Raw genomic sequence first — 24,150 nt, forward strand, 5'->3', positions numbered from 1 at the left:
AGTGGTCCAAAGTGTTCGAGAACCCATTTTTATAATATAGTTATTCTATTTTATACTTTTTCACTAAGCATGTATCTATACGATATTTATTTCATTAGTTTCAGTTCACGCCTCCCTGTTCATATGGCAATATGACTAAAACCATGAATGTTATACCACCTATTTGGATTAACTGTAATTGTATTATTGTTTAATGTATTTAAAGCACAATAAATATTACAATTATTTACTGGTATACAGATGATCTTCCTTCCTTCCCATTCCTTCTATGACTTTGAAAGTAAACGTGAAGTTAATAACGAAAAAAATAAATACAATTAAATATATATATATATAGTATAGCTGCATAGCTGCATATACTGCGTAGTGTTGATTTCCATCAGTTAAATAAAAGATAAAGACATAAGATAACGTAGGCCTTTATTAATCATTGGGGAAAAATTCGGAAATATACATTTTTTCGATGTTTATATTGTTATTATTATTATTATGATTTTATATTATAATTCTTTGCTTGAATCCCTTACAAATTCATTTCCCAACATATAAAGACAGGACTTGAATCCCATTTTCCAGGTATAAACTGCGTTTCATAAAGGTTGACAACATCACTTTCTGTTCCATGCGGGCGAACCCCATAGAAACCCGCTGCCGCGCTGTGATTGGTCACCTTTACCGCGCGTCACCATTTCTCGGCCTCTTATTGGCCGGCATCCCTGTCGGGGACCGGACCGAGGAGAGGGGGAATGGACGCTCCGCGGCTCGCAAGCGGCGCCGTCAGGCGATGAAGGATTTCCCACAAACTACTACAATTTAACAAGAATCAAAGATTTCGACGAGCCGTTGTCAACATGGTACGTGCGTTCGTGTTTTACACCATTCATCATACGTCATTAAGGTTGTTTAGTCTGTCACTTTAGTATGTTTGCGTTTTGCCTATTAGCTTAAAAAAAACCTTTTTTTTTTTTTTTTTTTTTTTTTTTTTTTGCTGATAGCTTTACGCTATTAATTAATTGTTGAATAAACTATGTCTGTCTGTGGTTTCGATTGAGACTTTTTTTTTGAGCGTTTTTTCTGTATAATTCGTTATACAATGTATACTGACGCACCTAGCAATAGCAATAATATCATACATAATGGATGATACTGTATATGATATAATGGCGTACTGTCCATGTGTACGTACAGTACTAATGTTTGCTGTTGTTTTCAGTATGGTTTCGTGAACCACGCCTTGGAGCTCCTTGTTTTGAGAAACTATGGTCCAGATGTGTGGGAAGACATCAAGTGAGTTTGGGAATCTGTCCCCCCCTACATACTTCTCTTTATAGAGGACACTGTGGTCAACAGGGAAACAGAGCACAGGCCCAATGCCAAATTCACTTCTGAATTATTATTATTATCTTTTATGAACCAGGTGTCCACAGGCCCTTCAATAGTTCTACCTTGCTATCCGACCTAAAGGAGTGTTATAATAACAGTTTATAGAAACATCAAGTTCACACTCTGTTTCTACCTAATTCTGACCTTTGCACACTACCAAATATACAGTACGTACCTGCACTATAAGTCTCAAAATTGGTCTGAAAGCGGTCTGCAAAAAGTATTAAATTTAACTTTTTGATAGCTGTACACTATCTGGATATGAATCTCATAGGCCATGGAGCCACATTCTTCATGGTCACATACTTGTTTTTTACTCAAATGTTAACATACTGTTTTCTTTTCCCCACTATGCTAAAATATTTGGCCCGGTCCAAGTTTATTTTTCATCTGTAACCTGAACTGTCCAAGACCTGACCTAACAAAAAAGAATTACTAAAGATTGCTGTCAATGTAGCCTGTTGAAATTAGTAAAAATAATCACCATTATAAAAATAAAGAAATGACAAAACGTAGTCAATTTGTTTGCCTTCTGGACAATTCCAACTCCTTCTTTTTCCCTGCACTATTTTCGTTACTTGGAATGTTTGTTCAGCTGTTGGCTGTCTTAATAACATGGCTACTATTTAGCAAATCAGTTTTGTTTTTCTCTATTCATCACAGTAATCACCATTTGTTTTTCCAAGGGGCTACTTATACGTTTTGTGAAATGTCTAAAAATCTGAATATAGACCAAGTTAAGAAAGCTTCTACTGAGGAATCAGTGACAGATTTATAGCTCAGTGTGTGTACATTTCAACAAGGGCCGGGATTCAAGTTGCCTTTTTTTCTTTTACCCGGGGGGATTTAATTGTTTTACAAATTGTAAACGGTGTGCTGGCTGTTGTGTTGGTTCTGCAATATGGATTATAAACACTAGTGTCAACTGCACTGGAGTCAGAGCCAGCAACCTCCAGTCTGCCCCAGCGTTTTATGGCAGTGACACTGAGGTTAAATGCGATTTGGATAAAGATTCAGTGTGAAGTGTCAAAGCCGACATCTCCCCTCTCTTCCAGGAGAGAAGCCCAGCTGGATGTGGAGGGTCAGTTCCTTGTTAGGATCATATACGACGACACCAAAACCTACGACCTGGTTGCCGCTGCCAGTAAAGTTCTCAGTGAGTGTCGTCATCATGTTTCCTCATTGAATACATGGAGAGTTTGCGCCGCATCACATGGGGCCAGTATCACCATGATGTCACATGAATACTTTCATATTTAAATACATCAAGTCCCTCTTTATTTTTCTTATTTTTTCGTTATTAACGTCTGAATCCCCCCCCTCCAGGTATTATAAAATGCAATAGTGTAGGTTTACTGTGAAATTTTTGGTTTACAGGCTTATCGCCAACAATTTATTGTTTACTGTTTTAAAGCTTATATTTAATGTCAGGTTTATTGTACATGACCATTTATATGTTATGTTCATCATTCTGGTTCACTATTTATTTCAGAAGTTATTGTATTATTTTATCTTTTATTTATTGTTTTATTGTTTTTCTGTTATTTTAGGTTATTTGTTATTTATCATTAGGTTTATTGTATATTGCCATATTTCTAGTGTGTACGGTTAACTGTTAGGTTTATTGTATATATATTTTCAATTTTTTCCATATATTTACATATTGACTTTTAATATCTATCTATCTATCTATCTATCTATCTATCTATCTATCTATCTATCTATCTATCTATCTATCTATCTATCTATCTATCTATCTATCTATCTATCTATCTATCTATCTATCTATCTATCTATCTAAGTGATATCTTACCTTAACTTATTAATTCATAAAATGGATCATTCTTGTATTTCAGAGATCAATGCAGGAGACATTTTGCAGATGTTTGGCAAGATGTTTTTTGAGTTTTGCCAGGAGTCTGGATACGACACCATCCTGCGGGTTTTGGGGTCCAACGTCCGTGAATTCCTACAGGTAAGTCTATAAATGGTCATTATTGTTTTTTTTGCATCCAAAATGGAAAAAACTGTTCTCAAGTGTTGTATCTTAAACTTTCAACTCTTGTTTCAGAACCTGGACGCACTGCATGACCACCTGGGTACCATCTACCCCGGCATGCGCGCTCCCTCCTTCCGCTGCACGGACGCTGAGAAGGGGAACAACCTTATCCTGCACTACTACTCGGAGAGGGAAGGCCTACAGGACATTGTGATCGGCATCATCAAGACTGTGGCCCAGCAGATACACGGGACAGAAATCGAGATGAAGGTCTGTTTTGCTTTTGGTGTCGGCAAACCACAAACGTTAGCGTTCCATTAATTCTGGCTTCTCATTACTTGGGTGACAGACGCCATGAATTTTTAAAATGTACTCCTAATTAGCTTTTACTGAGGTTTTTAAGGCTGTAAAGGGCGGTCATCAAAGGCTGTGATCAACGTGTCCGTTGATTTTTGTGTGTATTCATGAAAACATCAAAAAGTCCAGTTGAGATGAAAGACCAGTCTATTTTAGTAATCACTGTGATTGAAGGGTTATTTTAAGACTTTGAGTAAAAGGTCAATGTCTTTGGATGACTATCTGTACAAGATCATTCATCATCATTCATTAAAAGGTCAATCACACTTATACCTTGGCAGTTATGCTTGGTTATGGCTATATCAGACTATTTGTTATTGGTGCTATAATTTGTAAAGTGACGTCACAGTTAGAGAAATAATCTCGACCATTATTTGTGCTAGAAGTAGCATTCTGTTGTTAAAAGACAAAAAAAGAGGGAACGAACATCCAATAGAGTCATGTGGTGAAAACAGTGAGACACCAGAGACACCAGCCAAAAAGGTCGTTTGAAAAGCCACAATAAGCTCTTCTTCACACATCCTTCAGGGGAGACTTGGCTCCACACGTCACAGCGTTTGTTTGTGGTGATAATGAATTTTGTTACAGCGAGCCTCTGGGCATTCAGCGCAGACGTCCACATTATCTGGACAACCCCAGTTTGTGTTTTCCATTTCTTGACAAATTACTGTGTCGAGGCACGGCGACAGTGATTCTTATAAATTCCTTGCGTAATGAAAGGACCAAAAAAATGAAAGACTCTGTAAATGTGCCACCCAATCTGTGTAAATGTTAGCCACTGTTGCCTCAGCAACAGCATGCGGAGACAGCCGCCTCGCTTCAGTTCGCCCAAAGCCCGTTTCCTTGCTGAAGAAACTACCACATGGACTCTTCTGACCTCTATTTAGAAACATTTGCCAAATCGCTGTTATATAGCAATGGATGTATTTATGCGCTGTGTGATGCTATTTCAGCCCTATTGTTATTAATAAGAATTGCACGTGTGTAATGTTGAACAAACAATGTCCAGTTGAAAAAACACAAGAGTGCAACTCTTGTGTTTCCCCACAACTCCCACAATCCTGGTATTACGTCTATTTTTTGTATATGTTGACAATTAATGATTACAACGAAGTTTTCTCTTGAGAACAAATCATTAACAGTTTAAATGAATGGTCCTTAATGGGGGTGATTTTCACCAAACGAAATGACCATGGTCAGTCATTGAAAGATGTGTATTAAGGCCTTAGCCGATAAATTTGACCAATTCTACCTTGTTTCACTGTGATGACGATCAATCTTCACAGTTCCCTAGAGCAGAGATTTTCAACTTTGGGTACTGTTTCCGCCCAGGTGGTCCAGCAGAAAAGCGAGGAGTGCGACCACATCAAGTTCCTGATCGAGGAGAAGGACTCGGAGGAGGAGGCGTTCTACGAGGACCTGGACGGATTTGAAGAGAACGGCACCCAGGAGACGCGGATCAGCCCTTACACCTTCTGCAAGTCCTTCCCTTTCCACCTGATGTTCGACAAGGACCTGGTGCTCACCCAGTGTGGGAACGCCATATACCGTGTGCTGCCCCAGGTGGGTGTGGATTCACATTATCAGCTCGTCCGGGTTTATATTTAGCCAAACTGAACACTTTGTCATCATGGCGGGTGTCCAATGGAAGCTGGATTTGGCTGAATGTGACTAGATGACTGTGCTGTAGCGGCCATAGGAATACTTAATTAAGGGAAGCAATTTTATAGATGATGTTCAATCCCTGTTTACAATTTACATTGTCAACTAACTTTGTGTGCGTGTATGTGTCGCCCCCCCCCCCCCAGCTTCAGCCTGGCACGTGTAATCTGCCCTCGGTCTTCTCCTTGGTGCGTCCACACATTGACTTCAGTTTCCATGGCATCCTCTCACACATCAACACCGTCTTTGTCCTGCGGAGCAAGGTGGGTGTGCCAACATGATGTCAGGTTGGTATTATTACCAATGAAAACACAATCAAATGTATTTATTTGAACTAAATGGATTGGCCAGATCTTTTTTTTTTTTTTTTTTTTTTTTGTACTTAACAAAACAGTTTGGAGCAAGTTATAACCCCAAAAAGATAATGAAGAGATACAAAAATATCACAATAGCTGTCACAATAATGTAACAATGATTAATTGTCATACAAATAACTGTTGTTAATATAATCTCTTTCAAAAGGTTTATAGAAGGATATAGACTGTAAATTACCAAGAGTGATGTCATCCCAAGCAGGAGGGTCTGCTGAATGTGGAGACGTTGGAGAATGAGGACGAGTTGACTGGTGTGGAGATCAGCTGCCTCCGCTTGAAGGGACAGATGATTTACTTGCCCGAGGCCGAGAATATTCTCTTCCTCTGCTCGCCCAGGTGAGTCAAACACCGCCTTTCTGTGCAAGGAAAGAAACACAGAGACTGTGCATTTCCCTGTTGTTCTGATCTCTGTGTACTTCATTATTAACCCCTCACCCGTCCGCACGCCAACTGGGCATTCCTTCCCAAGACCCAGTTCAGTTTCACAACAAGCCCAGAGTGAGTTAATGCACTTCAGGGTTTGTAAAACACACCTAATAAAACTTTAACCTTATTGAGTTACTGATGTATGCACAGAAATGTGAAGAGGGCAGTAAGAAAGTGCAAGAATGACAATGGTCATTTTATCATTTGCTTCTGATTATACTGAACTAATTACAGCCTAAGTATTGAACAAATATTCAGGTTGGACCACATTGAACAAGTGCTTCTATTTTACTATCTCTTTTGGCCCATGTGGGTAATCGCAGAGGACGGAAGAAGGTGCAAGTGAACTCTCCTCTGCAAGGTGTCTGACTTTTTAGAAGACAGTCCACCGCTGACACAAAAGGTTACTGTCAATTGGGAATAACATAATTAATCCAAATGTCACTGTAACAAATTATTGTCAGGGTTGTAATGGTGGACAAGGAGTAGGGATGCTCGGATACTGATTCAAATAGCTGGATCAGGTATCGGGGACAATGGGGCCGATATATTTAATTCAATTGTATTTTTTTTTTTTATGGTATATCGATATATTTTCAAACGGGATGTAAGAGGAGACAGTGCTGTTTGTATCAATGTAGTTTGATGTTGTGTTAAAATACATAACCATTTTTTTTCCGTAAAGCCGCGCCAGTGTTTGCTTCCTCACACTCTAGCGCAACCCTGTGTGTAACAGGGACAGTCACTCTCTTACCCCCGAGTCAGTCTCATCAGCTGCTATTTTATTTTACAGTGTTATTTAAATTCCTATTTGCACTAAACGTTTACAGAAGAGTTTTGATTCCTCTTTATTTTAAATGTTTTGTTTTTACCAAGTGACTTGTTTATATTTCTTGGGTGAATTGTGATTTAATTTATTAAGTTTGTTTGCAGTAGTTTGTGATATAATTGTGATTTAATGTTTAAATTCTGTTCTCATTTGATACAGTTGTAGTTTTATACTAGAATTTTAATTCCAATATAATAACTATAATAACTAATATAATAATTTTAATTGTTGCTGCATTAAAAGGTTTACCTTGGAATTGTAATTCCTGTTAATTCTGAAGATTTTTTACAATGTTGCTGGTGCACGATATATTTATTATTTTAACCATATATAACAATCCAGCAAATGTACAGTATATACATGTATTTATTTGTTACGGTGGAGGTGTGTTCTGGCACAGGGCCAGCGAATGAGGAAGAGGAGGCAGGCGGAGGCGAAACAGCGCCGGATGGCGTGTATTTAATCTCAGTCTTCCAAACAGGTTTCAAACTTTTCAAAACAAGGTGGCTCGTAGGCCAAAATGTTAAATCATGGGCTTGCAGGTCAATATGTAAATAGTCCGTGCGCTTCAGCGCTTTAGTGAGCTCCCGCCGTGTCGTGTCGTGTCCGGCGGCTTACTTATCTGGATCATTCGCCCGGTCAAACATGTCCCACAAGCACACCGATCCTCACTGCGGGGACAACAAAACATATATTATTTCCTGGGTTTGGCATCGGACGACTTGACCTTGTCCCCTTGGTTCGCCACAGTTACATTTTGTTTTACAAAATGAGGCAAGAAATGTTGAAGTCAAGCCTGATGTTACCTTACACCTAAAATAATCATTCCCAGTCTCTTCCTCACAGTGAGGAATACAGCTTATTAACATGGTTGTTGGATCGATATTTGGATCGGCCGATACATACAGCCCAGATATTGGTATCGGGACTGAAAAAGTTGGATCGGTGCTTTGCTAACAAGTGGGCTGAAGGATATTTGCTGTTCATCTGGAGGTGTATTATTTATCTATATCTAAAAGGACTCTATATAAAGACCATCTGCATCAATATTTACATGGATTTGGTGTTCTGTGAGTGTGTTATGGGGACGGAAACTCACTGTTAGTAATGAATAGAGCAGTCACAGTATTTATATAATGCAGACAATTATAACCTCTCCCTGGTTGTCAAACTCCAGCCATCTCTGCCCCTTCCCCTCGGAAGACCAGAAAGGAAATCATTCTCCAAAATCTGGCCTTTTGTGACTCACTTGAATTTAACGAAGGCTTGGCACGGAGCCTCCACCTGCCGTGACTCCTCTTTCTGGACTGGATCTAAGGCAGCCCTCGGGCTCAGGTCAGCCATGGCACTGGCTGGCTTGGAAAAGGGCGAACGGAAAAAGAAGAATGATCTCTAATAGCTGGTAATGCTTCAGAACCTCTTGACCTCTTTACTCTATTGTCTGCCGAGCTGTGGGAATTCATCCTCGGCACCCACCCACTGCAAATTCTGCCACCCGGCCCCCACTTTTGATGATTATGTCAATTGTATGGGGACACAACGCTCGCCTCCTAAGGCGATGAAATACACTTATTAGTGTCGCCTATGCAGCGTGGAGATAGATAGTACTTCGTCTTGGACCGTGGACACAAGGGAAACTGCAAAGGAACACTTCAAGTCGAGTGATCTGAAGAAAGAAGCCACACAGACATGAAATATGTATCAGAGTGGGAAAGCTCATTCATGTGAAGCACACATCAAACTGCATAGACCCTTCAGAGTCGAGAACAATAGAGCTACATCGGCTTCTGTCAGACTCGTCATTACTTTCATCTCCTGCGTGGAACGCATTTCTTTCTCATGTTCCCTACAGTCATGTGCACACTTGTGCCCAGGGAACTACATGTATCGTTGAGTCCAAGATTAGAGTCATTAAGAGTGATAATAGTTAAATTGGTGTCTTTGGCCTTAGTAGATAATTTTTTTCAAGGTCCTTCTGTCAAAGTCACTCCTGTTGAGGGTTACTCAATTCAAATAGGCCGGTGGATGAGTAGTTTACAGGGAAATATCATTGCATCATCACAAATTCTCCAAAAAATATCCTTCAATGTGAGCAGACTTTGGAGACTAAATGCCCACTCACTTTCTGGCCACCACCAAGACTTCAACGATAGTGATCAATGTCAGCTGGAATCATCTTACGGAGGGCGATGGAGCGTTGGATGTGGCGTAACATTCTCAACGTCCCCTCCTTCTGTCCTGAGGGACACACTCCATGCAGCTGCTCTCGTTGGGTACCTCCATTCACCTCCAGGGTTTGTGGTTTCCCAACCAGGTCCGCTTGAACAGCAGCTGAGGCCTTTTCTGCATCAGGGCAGGACACTTTCTGCCTCGCTCAAGGCTCGGTGCATCATGGTCCATGTCCATCATGGTCCATCATGGCCTCTGGTGAGGCCACTTGTGACGTACAGGTCACTGCCAGAGGTTTAATGATGGACGAATTAGAAGCTAAGAAATAGCCTGGTGTGCTCACTAGGCAGTCTGAATTTGTTTCACTGCAAAAACTACAGCTACGTTTCTAATCTGAAATGGTTGGCTGGACAAGGAGAAAGGAGGGATGATGTTCACACTTGCTGTCAATTTACAAGATCATTAGAGATAAAGGAAGGAGGAAGGATAAAGGTGACAAAACATGAGTTGTTTTATCAGCTGCCACCCACATTTCTCTTAATGTTTATTCCCTAATCAGAAGCTCATTGTTAATGTATTGTCTCTGCATACAATATTGCTACATGTCTGATGAGCTTTTTGTACATTTTGATGTGTTTAGTTCATAAACCTAATGAATTTGGCAAACATTTTTATAAAAAGGTAGTACTTTGAAGATGGTATTTCAACAGTGAGTATCAAATTTTGATGAGAAATTTGGGAATGAAAAGAGAACGCAACAGTATGAATATCTTCTAAAAAAGGCTTTTTTTAAATGGATGACGGAACAATGTCACCACTCTGTAGCGTCTACTTTACAATATACACCATTTATTCCTCTAGCATGCTAGAAATGTAAAAAAAAAAAAGAGATACTACATGTTCACATATCGAGCAGAAGTTTTGCATGCATCACATTGTCCCATACTGCTCTTTCAATCCAGCGTGATGAACCTGGATGATCTGACTCGGAGAGGCCTGTACCTGAGCGACATCCCGCTGCACGACGCCACGCGGGACCTTGTGCTGCTGGGCGAGCAGTTCCGAGAGGAGTACAAACTGACCCAGGAGCTGGAGATCCTGACCGACCGCCTGCAGCACACCCTGCGAGCCCTCGAGGATGAGAAGAAGAAAACGGACAGGTGAGACTGTTGTTTTTGTTGTTGGTAATGTGATTATTCTACCTTGCAACCAGAGTATAAATGTATATTGATTTATCACCGATTCTGCGAGGGGATTGCAAATTAGAATTCCTATACAAAGGATGTCCGAGGGGCCATTGGAAAATCTGAAATCCTATTAAGCATTCAGAAATATCAGCAGAAATAAATGTATCATATTAAATTGTAAAGTCTAATTCAAGTTTTAATAGTGTTTGATTCTTTGCATCTAATAATAAAAACAAAAATTTGCTTACATGTAGACATAGACGTAGATGTAGGGACATATTATAGGGAATGTTCTTCTTGCCTTTGGAAAATAGGACACCACTATACAATGTTTGAATGCATTTTGGTCGAGAATGGGAAGTAGAATCTGGAACTTTCTTTGCGCCCTATTGAACATGAAACAAGCTACGGCTCCAGAAAACATGATCGTAAATATTCACTGGATATAGAATTCTTATATATTTTATGTCATACAATATTGGGTTTAAATCTAACTAAAACTGCCATTAAATAAAGTCTTAAAAATGGTATATATAATTTGCTGATTCATATATTTGCTGAATCCTCTTATAAACATTCCTCATCCTGACTGTCACTTCTCAATTTGATACATGTTTAATAATATCAAAATGTGTACGTTATCCTTGCACAACATCCAGTCTTTGCTACCTGTACTAATAAAGAAATTAAATAGTTAAAGTTATAGTTATAGTTAAATATGTGAATGTTGACAACCAAGTAAAACAAAATTGTCAAGCTTTTCCATAAAGTTGGCAAAAACATGTAATGATATGAATTAATTGGGTCATTTAATTATAATCAGGTATTATTTGTAAGTAATGTGTAAAAACAGCAGAGGCTACAAGAATAACAGGATTACCATTATGTTAGGATAAATATAAAATAGTTGCTTGATTGATTGTTGAAGAACATCATATTTGAATGGAAAGGAAGCTCGGATATGTTTTTATTTTTCATTAGGGGAAACTCGAAAAACATGAAAATCCTGTAACAGACCTGGTATTTACTATTGTTCTATCGATACTGTTGTTTCAAGGCCTCATGATGAACCCATTCAAGCTATTTTGTCCGACTTTAAGAAGACATTTGTTTTCACTTATTCTCGAAGTTTGTTTAATGCGGCGGCTCTTTCAGTTTGATTGTGTAGCCCCAGCGCTGCGTCATTTTAACAGGGAACATCACTAGATCCACAGTGGAACATGGAGGCGGAACAAGCTTTTTATTGCGTCTTCCGTAGCGGTCCTATCTCCTTACAGGAAGAGACACATCTCGCTGCCATTGGACGACATTAATATTCCTCTTTGCGTGCTTCAGTCTGAGAGCGGCCTCAGGAGACAACTTAGGCTCAGAAGATTGATTAGAATTCAGGGCTCCACTCTAAATCTGTTAGAGCACCATTGCACTGTTGCGTTGGTTTTTTTTTTTTCCTCCCTTTGTTTTTCAAACGTTTTAAAACTGTCTGATCTCTGATAAAAAGTGCGGGTGTATTTTTACCCTCGACTACAATGATGCTTTGCTGCACTTTTGTAACTCGCTGAGACCGAGAGAAAAGATGCTACGGCTGGGTTTTCACACGTCTGTAGGACGGGCTGGATTTGTAAATCCTCGGTATCTTCGTAGCAAAATATCTGTGTATCTGTATCTGCAAATGTGTTAGCAGCAACATAGATAGATAGATAGATAGATAGATAGATAGATAGATAGATAGATAGATAGATAGATAGATAGATAGATAGAGAGAAAGATAGATAGAAAGAAAGAAAGAGAAAGATAGATTGGAAGATTGATTGATTAAAAGATAGATGGATACTTATAGATAAATAATAAATAATAATACGTAATAAAATAATAGAAAAAAATATATAATCTTTTTGAAAAATATTTTATTTTATAAAAATATGTATTCTTTTGTAAAATGTTAAAAATATGAATTATACATTCAAAAATATAATTGTATTAAAATAATTAAAATTAACTCAAAATAGAAAAAGTGGCAATATACAATAACCCTACAAATAAACAATAAAAATAAAATAAATCTCATGATAAATGATAAACAATAAAAAAGAAACCGAAAATTAAACAATAAACAATCAAAGTCACTCTATATATTGTAATGTATCCGTATCATTTACCCCCCTACAAAATCTAATGCAGGATTTAAAATAATTGGGTTTTGACAGGCAGCCATTATCTTAACAGTTGCCATGGAAACGCCACCCTCCCAATATTAGAACAGCTTGCATAAGCAATTTGCCAAAAGTTGGTGGGCGAGGTTCATCTAAAGTGCCATCTGAAAGCTACATCCGAAGTGAAATAAAGATGGTTGGACGTTGAGGGCGGCCTCGTCGGCTATTTCTCTCATTTCTTGCGTGTGTTTTTAGGCTGCTCTATTCCGTCCTGCCTCCGTCGGTCGCCAACGAGCTGCGACACAAGCGGCCGGTGCCGGCCAAGCGCTACGACAACGTGACCATTCTGTTCAGTGGCATCGTGGGATTCAATGCCTTCTGCAGCAAACACGCCTCAGCCGAGGGCGCCATCAAGATCGTCAACCTGCTCAACGACGTGTACACGCGCTTCGACATCCTCACAGACTCTCGCAAGAACCCCTACGTGTACAAGGTTGGAGGGCGATAATGTTTAATTTGTATATTATTTTGTGGATGATAAAATATGAGTCATTATGAAACACTCTTATGACAACATAGCGATAGTGATGAAAATGACCCTCAAATTAACAAATAAATAATAAAGAAATTTACAAAATAAAACTCGTAAATAAATAGCATTTAAAGAGAATTTGAGTCCATGGAAGTTTTCTGCTCTCCCGCTCCATCAGCCCTCCAACCCTCATTTCAGATAATATTATTATGTCATCTGAGCACACAAAGGATGATATGCTTGCGTGGACTCTGCATCTCCCCTCCCCTCCATTCAAAAGATCAAAAAGAAAACTCCTAAGCACTAACTTCCAAACAAATTGTGGCTTTGCGGAGAGAGAGCATTATTATGTAATTTGATAACGTGCATGCTCCGACGCTTGAATGAACGTTGGGGGAGTTTTAACATGGTTTGACAGCGGTGGTTCATCAAAAGAAAAGTTGTACTAACGTTTAAACAAAGTGTACTTTTACAGCCGGACAACGCCATTTTATAGTCCCTGCCGCAGCAGATTTACACTCCAGGCTTTCAGACAAGAATGCACTTTAAGAAGTTAAACAGAGCTCACCACTTCCAGGGGATGGGTTTCAGGCATTGGGTCACCAAAATAAGTAATATTTACTCTAGGAGCCCGACAACTAGGTGGTCCCTGTGTCTTAGTTAAGAGAGGCACTAAATGCCTTAAAGCTGATGTAAGTGTTTAAGTGTTTATCTCTGAATGTTTCAACATAACTGGCCATACTACAAGTAAAAAAAAAAAAAAAACTCCGCCATTGTCACACAATGGGGCTCGGTGATTATGGATGAGCCAAAAGTAAAACAAAGCACACTGGGCTTTTTTTTTTTTTTTTTTTTTCCATCACCTAATGGGAGCAATGACATCACTTACTGTATGCCAAAGGTCCCCAAAACACACTGCCGTCCTCTCTCCAGGGGCCCCTCGCCAACAGAACAGAGGCTATCACATGTGTCCTTTTTAGACTGAATTTCTTATCTATTAATAACTTATCTCAGTATTACCATAATAAATGAACTTAGAACTGGGTCGATTTAGCTTTACACTTTTGGGGATCAGGAAAGATGTTTGTAAAATGATGAACTACACATTTAATATTTTAAATATTGATGAACACAATGTTTTCTTTATTTTTCAATTCAATGCACTGATTTTTTATCGTCAAGCTAGCCGCCCTCTGCAGCGGCTCCCTGAACCGCTCGGAAGCACACCTCCCGTCCTCCAGTTTGAAAATCCCTGAATCAACAAAATAACAAAAGGTTCCTCCTTCCCCAGGTCGAAACGGTGGGCGACAAGTACATGACGGTGAGCGGCCTCCCTGAGCCGTGCACGCACCACGCCCAGTCCATCTGCCACCTGGCGCTGGATATGATGGAGATCGCCGGGCAGGTGAAGGTGGACGACGAACCCGTGCAGGTATAAATGTGTCATCATGTCGTCAGGCCCTTGCACGTTCAAACGTTGTGTTTATTTCGACGGAGCGGACCAAAAAAAAAGCAAGGGAGAAGTTACGCGTCGTCAAAAATGTCAGACGTCAGAAGGATCTTTATACAAGCTCGGCTTTCCGCGTCTTCGCGGCCGAGCGTTTATTTTTCCTTCCGTCATAACAAGGAACAATAAGTTTGATGTAGAACAGCAGACTTTTTTTGTTTAAGCGACCAGCTGAGTTTGTTATTGTACCAGCGATTGTTTAAGACTCGACTTTGGAAAAGCACGTCTGGTTAACAAAAGCGTGCTCATCGGTGACGCGGCGCTTTGGCAGCAGAGACGACCCGAAATCACTGCACCGTCCCTGCAGCTAAAAATAGGCCCCGCGTTACATTCGTCCCAAACACTTTGCTCGCGCTGCGAACACAATGAGCGTTTGAGTGCCCGGACCTTCAGCCTGGAAGGAAAGGAAAGGAAATATTACATTTTTATGACTGCGCCGTGCAATCAAGTGATTTCAAGTTCAAACCGTGATTTCTAATTTTGTCTCTTAACTTATTTCTGGCAAGGCCGGTTGTCACAACCGCCCGCATTTTTGTTCAGGAACATTTAAATAACAAGCTGAAGAAATGTCACGCCGAACGCACAACATTGAGCTGGATGACTTACTTGAAATAATTTCAACGCCTCCCAGAGCCTTGAGAGCAGATATATATTCACCGTAGGAATGAACGGACTTCCGGTTCGTTCTCCCCGTTCGTGGTGTTCGGTGTGAAGCGTGCTTGAGGCACAGCTTAACGTTTTGGAACGTTCATAAAATTGTTAAGTACGGAATAAAACAAACCCAAGTCAAGTGAATAGCGTGACCGTGATCCTTGGTGCCAACCGCTCCTCTTCCTCTTCCAGATCACCATCGGGATCCACACCGGGGAGGTGGTGACCGGGGTCATCGGGCAGCGCATGCCGCGCTACTGCCTCTTTGGGAACACCGTCAACCTCACGAGCCGCACGGAAACCACCGGCGTGAAGGGAAAAATAAATGTCTCGGAATACACTTATCGGTCAGGGTCAGACCTATCTGCGTGTTCCATTTTGAGTGTATTTTCTGTTGAGTGAGGGGAACTAGGTTGGATTTAGGAAGGACTGGACCGTCATTTGTTGATAAAATGCCACGAAGGAGCGAGGTGAATTCATAAAAACATCAATGTGGGCGTGGCGTCTCCCCGGTGTGTCCTCATAATAAATCCTGGTTTTGCGTCAACGTGAGTCAAGCTGGTGTCCCTCTGTTCCAGGTGTCTGCAGTCTGCCGAAAACGCCGACCCCCAGTTCCACCTGGAGTACCGCGGACCCGTCACCATGAAGGGGAAGAAGGAACCCATGAAGGTTTGGTTCCTGTCGAGGAGGAACGCGGACAAGGATGCTTGAAGGCATTGAACGCTCCCAAGAAAACGCCGTCAATGGTATTCCCATTGTCCTCACAACACTTGATGAAATGTCAGTCACTGAGTATTTCAATTTAAATAGATACACAGGCAATGATGTCCCCCAAGTGAAGGTTGAGTTTAATGCTCACAGATGAATATTCTTTCATTGTATCTTTATGGAAATGTAATGATTCAGTAATGGTACTCAAAGCTGGACACTAAAGCTTTGAAATTAGTGCGGATTTAGTTTTTCTCAAAATATACACTTGACACCCAGGCACAACATTCCTCGGCCTCCAAAATGATTTTGGGTGCCATGCACGCTTACTCTAAACATGCTCGACGGTTGTCTTCACAGCCTTAGAACAAAGATGTGCAAGCGCTGCAGAGAGGAAATGGCAATGAAAGTGTTAACTAACTAACTATTCATTATTTATCGTCTTGAAAAGCACGGAATCAACACCAGCGTTTAAGTCTAAACCTACGGCTGTTTGGAATGAAAGTTAGTCTGCTTATATACCATTGATGCCGGCCATTTATACACATTTTTGGTTTTGTCTAACTTGCTTTGTTCTGTATAGATCTCTTAGATGTGAAACAGGTTTTCTTTTCATTGCAAACTAAACACTGTCATTAAGAGCAAAGATTCTCAAACCACTCAGTGTGTTAGAAATGAATCTGCTTTCGGGTTTTTAGTTTAGTTAGCATTTTCTGATGTACACTTCAAAGATATATGGATAAATATAAATATTTATATGAATATTCTTGACTGCATATTTATCTGAGTGAAACCACTATAAATTAACTCTTAAGTTATGAGCATTTGTTCTTTGTTGTATTATCTCCAGTCACACCTTTGTCTGTATCCATTCATATGTTGAGTACTGCTGATCGTTATTGACATATTAACTATATATTTATTTATTGACACTCATGTGGTAATCGATATAAGCCTATACTGTACGTACTTTAAAAAGCACTAAACACTGTTGAAAGGAAAAGTATATATTTTGTTAAATTCAATGTGTGGCATTATTATAGTACATAAACTAATACCATCGTATTAATTTGGTATTTGTTGTTCAACATGAAGTGTGGAAGGTGCTGTGAAGATGCTGCACTCCCTCACTCCCCCCTCACACCCTCTGTCACTGTAACTGTGCCAAGTGCCTCCAGTGTTTCTGTGTAAGAAATGAAATGAAATGAAATGAAATGAAATGAAATGCTTATATCTGGTTTTGTGTGGGGACAAAATAAATAAAGAGGCCACATTAGTTGTACACTTTTGTCTTTTCTTGGTCCGAAATGGTCACAGGCTTAACTGTGACACTCGCGTATTGATTTAATTCTACACTTTAATTTGATTTTGCAGTGGAATTTAAAGGATAATAGTTCGCTGCTTTTCAACCCGGGCCTGTTTAAACATAAGCTTGCTGGATGCTTTCCTCCTGAGACGCCTACAGGCAGTCCGATGGGGCAAGTAGTAAAGCCAAAACAACAGATGTTAAATCTCCATTCAGAAACAGGAAACTCATATTATAGTTAGAGGGAATTTTTAACGCATGTGTTGAACAACAGTAATATCACCTTTTATTTCGTACGCATACATAGATTTAGCAATTGCTGCAGCACATCCAAAGCGTCTGTCACCTTTGGAGGGAAAAGGAAACTTCCTAAATATAGTGTGTGTGTGTGTGTATATATATATATATATATATATATATATATATATATATATAAAACATTTTCCATTCACTTAATTCCTAAAATATGGCATTCTTTTCCATTCTATGTGACGCAATTCTATCTATATATATAAACACACACACACGTCCATACCACCTAACTTAACACCATAACTTAATGCATTACTCAATGCATTACTACTTTTACTGTAAATCAAAATGATTATCAGCAATAGCTTTATCTCTTGTGCATGTGTCTGTGGAGCTCCACTCATCTTCTCTGAGGTCCTGCAGCTTCTGTAAATGACCGCCGGGTTGAGGCCAACCAAAACTGGTTATCCGCGCAAAGTGTTCCCTCTGGTGGAGAGCTCAAGCACTACACCTGCGACTTACACTTAAACATGGCACTTGATGTGATTCAAGATTCAAGATTCAAGATTTTTATTTGTCACATACACATACATACTTCCATACATATATGCAGTGAAATGTAATGCAACGCACCCGGTGATAGCACACAATATGTCCTAGGAAAAAAATAAAAAATAAAATAAAATAAAAAGTAGAAAATTCCTTTCTAATAGACCGACTAACTGACTCCTAAAACGTAATACAGTAAGTTGAATACTTATAGAATAAGATAAAAAATATATAGAATAAAATACAATAAAAATAAATTGAAATAAAATGGAATAGCTAGAAGGAATATGCCTATGTATATACAGATATGTGCATTTAAAGTGGCATGTGAATTAAAGTTGTGGAAAATAAAGACTTAATAAACGCGTCCCTGGAGTAATCAGGTGCCGAACTTCTGTTGGCCCTGAATGCGTCCATAAGACTCCAAATCCTTGTTCGTCAGATCCCTACAACTATTGCGATTCGTCCCTTTAACGACATAGGGACGAATCCGCAGCCGACGTGCGCCGCCGCCCGGCCGCACCGCGTGGTGTGGAACCTGCCAACGATCAGCGCGGGTCTCCTCCTCTCACGTCGAGGAACCCAACGTCACATCTTACGAGGGGCCTCAAATCCCCCGTCGGGACCCCCCCCCCCCCGTCAGCCTGCCCGGGTAATAACACGCCCACGGCGAGGGGTGGAGAGGTCTTCCGATGACGCAGGAGAGGTCCAGGTTGTGCACGTTGGCGCAAATCCGAGCGGTGACGCCGTTCGAGCCGCGACCTGGGTCAGATTTCGCAGACGCCGGACGTTCGTCGACTCGGTCCAGTTCGAACTTACACAGACGCGGAACCGGTAGCGCGCAACGACCCCCGATGGTTCATGTCGGATCCTTCCGACGGAGCACGTGCTGCCCGGGGGACGTCATGAAACAACGACGGTCGTGTCGACACGTTTATTTCCATTAGTACGCGCGTAATATTAACCCCCCCCCCCCCCCCCCCCCCCCAAAAAAAAATAAGGTCGGGGGGCGTCGTGTGCAGGTTGCGGTGAAAGACGTTTTTGGAGACACATCAGAGGGAGTTATGAAGGTTAGAGCGATGAATGGAATCCAGATTGCAACACTTGATTGCGTGTGTTTTATGACACTTTACAGCCCCCCCCCCCAGGCCAGATAAGATAAGGTGCAGGGTAAAAAAAAAAAAAAAAAAAAAAAGATTTATATTCCGAGGGGTTTGTTTTTTTTCAGGCAAAATTTCAGTGATCTTTCAAACACTCCAAACCCTTTTTTTTAATTTTTTTTTTATTTGATTATTATTTTAATTTTTTTTTTTTTGTAGGGTTTTGTTGTAGAAACTCTCTCGGATCCAGGAATGTCGCGTACGTCAATGCACGTTTAAATACTGCTGCACGACTGTGCAAAGAAAACGAGAGCAACGCCCGTTTTGTCAACAGATATTCCGGCAAAACAGGATGTCCAGGTACAGGTAACACTGTATTATTATTATTATTATTATTAAGAAGATATTGCTCCCCTCGTTGAGTCTTCGGTCACGGTTGAGTAAAGGCCTTGGCTGCTATACCTTGACCTTTAAACGGCCACATCAACACACAGCTGATGCCGAGATAAGGGAGGGCTCGGTTTAAAAGCAGCGCCACACGCCTCACAATCAACTAACACCTCCACCTCCACCTCCACCCTCGCCGCAGAAGCAGCAGCAGCAGCAGCCATGGCCTTCAACGGCGCCTGGAAAATCGACCGCAACGATAACTATGAAAAATTCATGGAGGAAATGGGTGAGCGGGGTCACAATGCGATTAAAGAAAACAAGAGAATAAGCCTGGAAATGTGTGCGTTTTTTTAGGAACTGAAAGCACCTCTCGATGAGGCGCTGTCAGGTTCCTGTGCGCGTTTTCAAGACCGATTACGTTAGACCAGGGGTTCTCAACAGCTGGGTCCCGGTCCCTGAAACGGGCCGCGGATCCATTTGGAGTGGACCGCCAGCGAACATGTCCGCTCCCTTAAAGCAAAGAAATGGAAAAGTGAAGCAGAGGTTTATTTTCTTGACTTCGATACTTATATATATATATATATATATATATATATATATATATATATATCTTGATACTTATATATATATATATATATATATATATTCTTTTACTGGTTTATTATTAGTATTTTTTCAGTTTTAAAGACATACAGTACATTCACATTTAATTGGATTTTAATTGGAAATGAGGATTCTTTCTCAATGGGTTCTCAAGATGCATTGAAGTTTGATTGATTGGTTGATTGATTGGGACTATACATTTCGCAAGCTCTGAAAATTAGTAATTTTTTCCAGCAGCTTTTTATTCAGTTCGATTTTTCAGGACATATTTGCACTTTTTTTTTCCCTTTGTTTATGTTAAAATGATTCAAATATTTCATTTTGTTTGGGTTGTGACTCAAAGACCCAATAGGAAAATGTGGACCCTGAAGCGATCCTGGATCCTACAGTTGAGAACTGCTGTATAATAATACCCGCAGGCTTCTGTGTGGAGTTTGCATGTTCCCCCCGTGCTCACATGGGTTTTCCTCCATCTAACATCATAAGAACCCCCACTAAAAACATGCACAGCAAACATCGTTTGACCAGCGATGGACATGGAAGTTGGTCCCCGGGCGCTGCCCACCGCTCCTGGCCTGTCCCCCCGGAGGAAGGACAAGTTTTGATGGGATAAATGCGGGAAAGACATTTCACGGCCTCCATCTGCATGTGTGTGTGTGTGTGTGTGTGTGTGTGTGTGTGTGTGTGTGTGTCAATAGGAATCAACATGGTGAAGAGGAAGCTGGCGGCTCACGACAACCTGAAGATCACCATCGAACAGACGGGAGACAAGTTCCACGTGAAGGAGGTCAGCAACTTCCGCACGTTGGAGGTCGACTTCACCCTGGGAGTCACCTTCGAGTACAGCCTGGCGGACGGGACCGAGCTGTCGGTGAGAGACCTTAACCCCCGACATCCCTCCTTAGAGCCCGCTTCACATCGAACGCGTCATCGTTAGATACAAATAGATGTATTGATAGTGAACATGGTGACCGTCCACGTTAACGTTAATAACACCATCATTTTGAAATAAGTGACTTATTTTATTTTGCTTTAAGCCCAGTTCCAATAAAATACTCGACTGACTTCACTTCCGGCCTCACCGTCGGACCGAAACTTGCCGCGTGAGTTTAAAAATGTGAACGTTTCCCGGAGCCTCGATCGGACACTGCGGAATCCGACTCTCCGTAGGAATGAATGGGCTTTGTTCGTTTGTTCTTGTTGTTTCTCGTATTCGGTGTGAAGCGAGCTGAACACTCTCAAGAAAAAGGCTCAGAACCCCGTTCTTTAAGGAACTACAATTATGGAACAAAATCCCACTTCCAATATTAATTTATATATATATATATATATATATATATGCAGTATATATCAGCTTGAAAACTATCCCATTTTCTTATTGTGACCCCTCCCATTCGTCCCATTCACTTCTTTTCAGCTTATCAGTTATTATGCACTGATCAAACTATGGACCCTGCCATTTTCTGTGCTGCAGCCACACCCAGTTGTGCAATATTTTCTTAACTCAATGTTCCACTTTAAGTATATATTCAATGTGTATATACAGTATACATTACGTATATATATATAGTATATAAAAGTAGCAGCAGTAAAAAAAAAAAAAAGTAGTAAAGTAGAAAAAACAGTGAAGTCTTCTTTTTTAGAGGTAGCGTTTTCTTGCATTCACCACCCGCGTCTTGACCTTTGACCCCGCAGGGCTCTTGGAACGCGGAGGGAGATATGTTGAAAGGCTTATTCACCAGGAAGGACAACGGGAAACAGCTGACCACCACCAGAGTCATCCAGGGAGACGAACTGGTTCAGGTAATGCTCCTTTCACTACACCGGGGGCCCAGCATTATTTTTTTGTACTTTTTTTAAAATTAATTTTATTCGTCTGACCAATCGCCCAGTCTGAGTCCGCTATCTTTGTTTGATAACCCTCACAAAAGGCTAAAAGCTAAAACTGAGATACATTGAAGAAATGTCATTATGGTCTGACCTGTTGTACAACAATACCGTAGATGGAGAGTATTTTTCCAAACTCAAATACGTTTTTATTTTTTGACTTTTTTTTTTTTAACCGACAGAGCTACAACTACGAAGGCGTGGACGCAAAGAGGATTTTCAAGAGAGCCTAACCCATCGCACAACCCAAATGCACTGTTTCGTAAAGCCCATATCTGATGTTGTTGGAATTGTACAAGGTTTTTGATACAAAATATGAGTAAAGTCATTTCATAGGTGCTTATTTTTTTGTTGAAGTGTTTTTGTCTCTCCGTCTCACAAACCTTGTTTTCAAAATGCCGTGTGTGTAGAAATGATAAACAGATCCTCACAGACTCCTTTTGAGAGCAATAGAATAGTTTTAAGTTTATTTTACAATGAAAAAAATAAATAAATAAATATAAATATACATATAAATATATATATGTGTATATATATATATATATATGTACCTATATATATATGTATATATATATATATATATATATATATATATATATATATATATATCTCGACATCTACAAAAATATAAAGTGTTGACAGTTATATCTTGCACATGTTTCCATCACGTGGTTCTCCGCGTTCTGTTTGTGAAGCTTTTGTTAAAAGCAGCGATCAGTCCTGCGTCCATTTGGGGGTAAATGCCGGGATCCCACAAGTCAAAACCAAACTGGATGCAACACCTAAAAGGACTCGTTCTCCTCTGGAACTAAGTGCCTCGATTTAGAATTTTCTTCACCATGTCTTTCTGTTGATACCAATCCAAATCTAAAGGACAGGATATCAGGTTTTTGGATACACACCGACCCAACTCCATCAAAGGCCGATGTCTGTAGGCGCGAGAGGAAAATTCATCATGAATCATTTTGCATGCTCTTTGTCCCTGTCCACATACACTGTCAATGGGAACCTTTATATTGCCAAAATTCCATGAATGAAGTTCCATCGTTCAATTTTTACAGCACGATAGACGGTCCAATCTGCTACTTTCACTGAAGAGTTAAGACTGAGGAGTTAGGTAGTTTGGGGTTATAATGGGAGAGGCCTCCTAAAGTATATATTTTTTTTATCATTAAAAACAACAGAGTCGAGTCGTCTTTCTTAAATATCACTTGTTCGAAATTGTTGTTGGTATGACTGTTGTCTATCTATCCATATACGACATCAGATCCGTGTTGATCCTGGTGCGTCCACAGCATTTAACCCTTAAAGGGACGTATCACTCTTCACTCTAAAGCCTTGTATGTCGCCTTCTCTCAGACTCGGAGTGAGCTTCTTCTTGCATATTCAAAAGATCTGCATGACATCTTCTAGTTTGTGGTTTTAGCATGGTTCACACCGGGGACCACAACATCCCGCCCAAAACTGTGAAGGCACTCTGGATACAACTAAAAACATCAAATTATTTTGATGACGACGGTTTTCCTAAAAGATTGAAAAGGTTTACAGAGACATAAATGGAAAAAAAACATATCAATTCAAAGAACCAATCAATTAATTCTTTAAGGAAATAAAAAAATACACTGAGGGTGATGCAAACGGCAAGAACTCATGAACAGTCAAAAGTCAAATCAAAAGCAGAACGAATGAATTGGGCCTGATTTTCAATTTTCAATAATTCATTTGATAATCAATTGAACAAGTTTATGGCTGAAATAAAGCATGAGAAAAAAATAAATCACAATAGGCTTTTTAAGGCATCCTTAACTTCTGAATATTTCTTGAAATTGTGTCACGAGTTATTTATAGGTGATGTTATTTAATCTATTTTATATTGTTATAACCTACATTTCATACGTCAACGTTAAATGTACTGAAAGGGTATATAACATTAAAGTGTTAAACAGCAACCACAAATTCTAAAAAGTATATATATATATATATATATATATAAACCACTAATTTTAGAAATATTATTATTAATCATTGGACACAGTTCATTTAGATGAACATCTAAAGTGACTTAGAAACTCATTTTTAAACTTCAGAGTGTTTAGGAATGTTAAGATGTACAGAATACAGAACCCCTT

The 24,150-nt window shown here is 40.0% G+C and overlaps 2 protein-coding genes across 2 annotated transcripts; both read left to right on the forward strand.

The window, feature by feature from the left end:
- The first annotated feature begins 735 nt into the window (after positions 1-735).
- Positions 736-17,197, forward strand: gucy1b1 (guanylate cyclase 1 soluble subunit beta 1). Its single transcript, XM_079999766.1, has 13 exons — positions 736-854; positions 1,214-1,287; positions 2,439-2,539; positions 3,240-3,358; positions 3,455-3,652; positions 5,072-5,302; positions 5,548-5,664; positions 5,978-6,111; positions 10,162-10,359; positions 12,792-13,029; positions 14,360-14,500; positions 15,419-15,573; positions 15,805-17,197. Exons 1-13 carry the CDS (start codon positions 852-854, stop codon positions 15,935-15,937), a joined length of 1,842 nt encoding a protein of 613 aa, XP_079855892.1. The 5' UTR covers positions 736-851; the 3' UTR covers positions 15,938-17,197.
- A 2,504-nt stretch (positions 17,198-19,701) lies between these two features.
- Positions 19,702-22,254, forward strand: fabp2 (fatty acid binding protein 2, intestinal; the record flags this gene model as incomplete). Its single annotated transcript, XM_079999470.1, has 4 exons — positions 19,702-19,817; positions 20,833-21,005; positions 21,830-21,937; positions 22,204-22,254. Exons 1-4 carry the CDS (start codon positions 19,751-19,753, stop codon positions 22,252-22,254), a joined length of 399 nt encoding a protein of 132 aa, XP_079855596.1. The 5' UTR covers positions 19,702-19,750.
- Between the last annotated feature and the right edge of the window lie 1,896 nt (positions 22,255-24,150).

Source organism: Zeus faber (genome assembly GCF_960531495.2).
Source record: "Zeus faber genome assembly, chromosome: 4".
In the NCBI taxonomy this organism is placed as follows: Eukaryota; Metazoa; Chordata; class Actinopteri; order Zeiformes; family Zeidae; genus Zeus; species Zeus faber.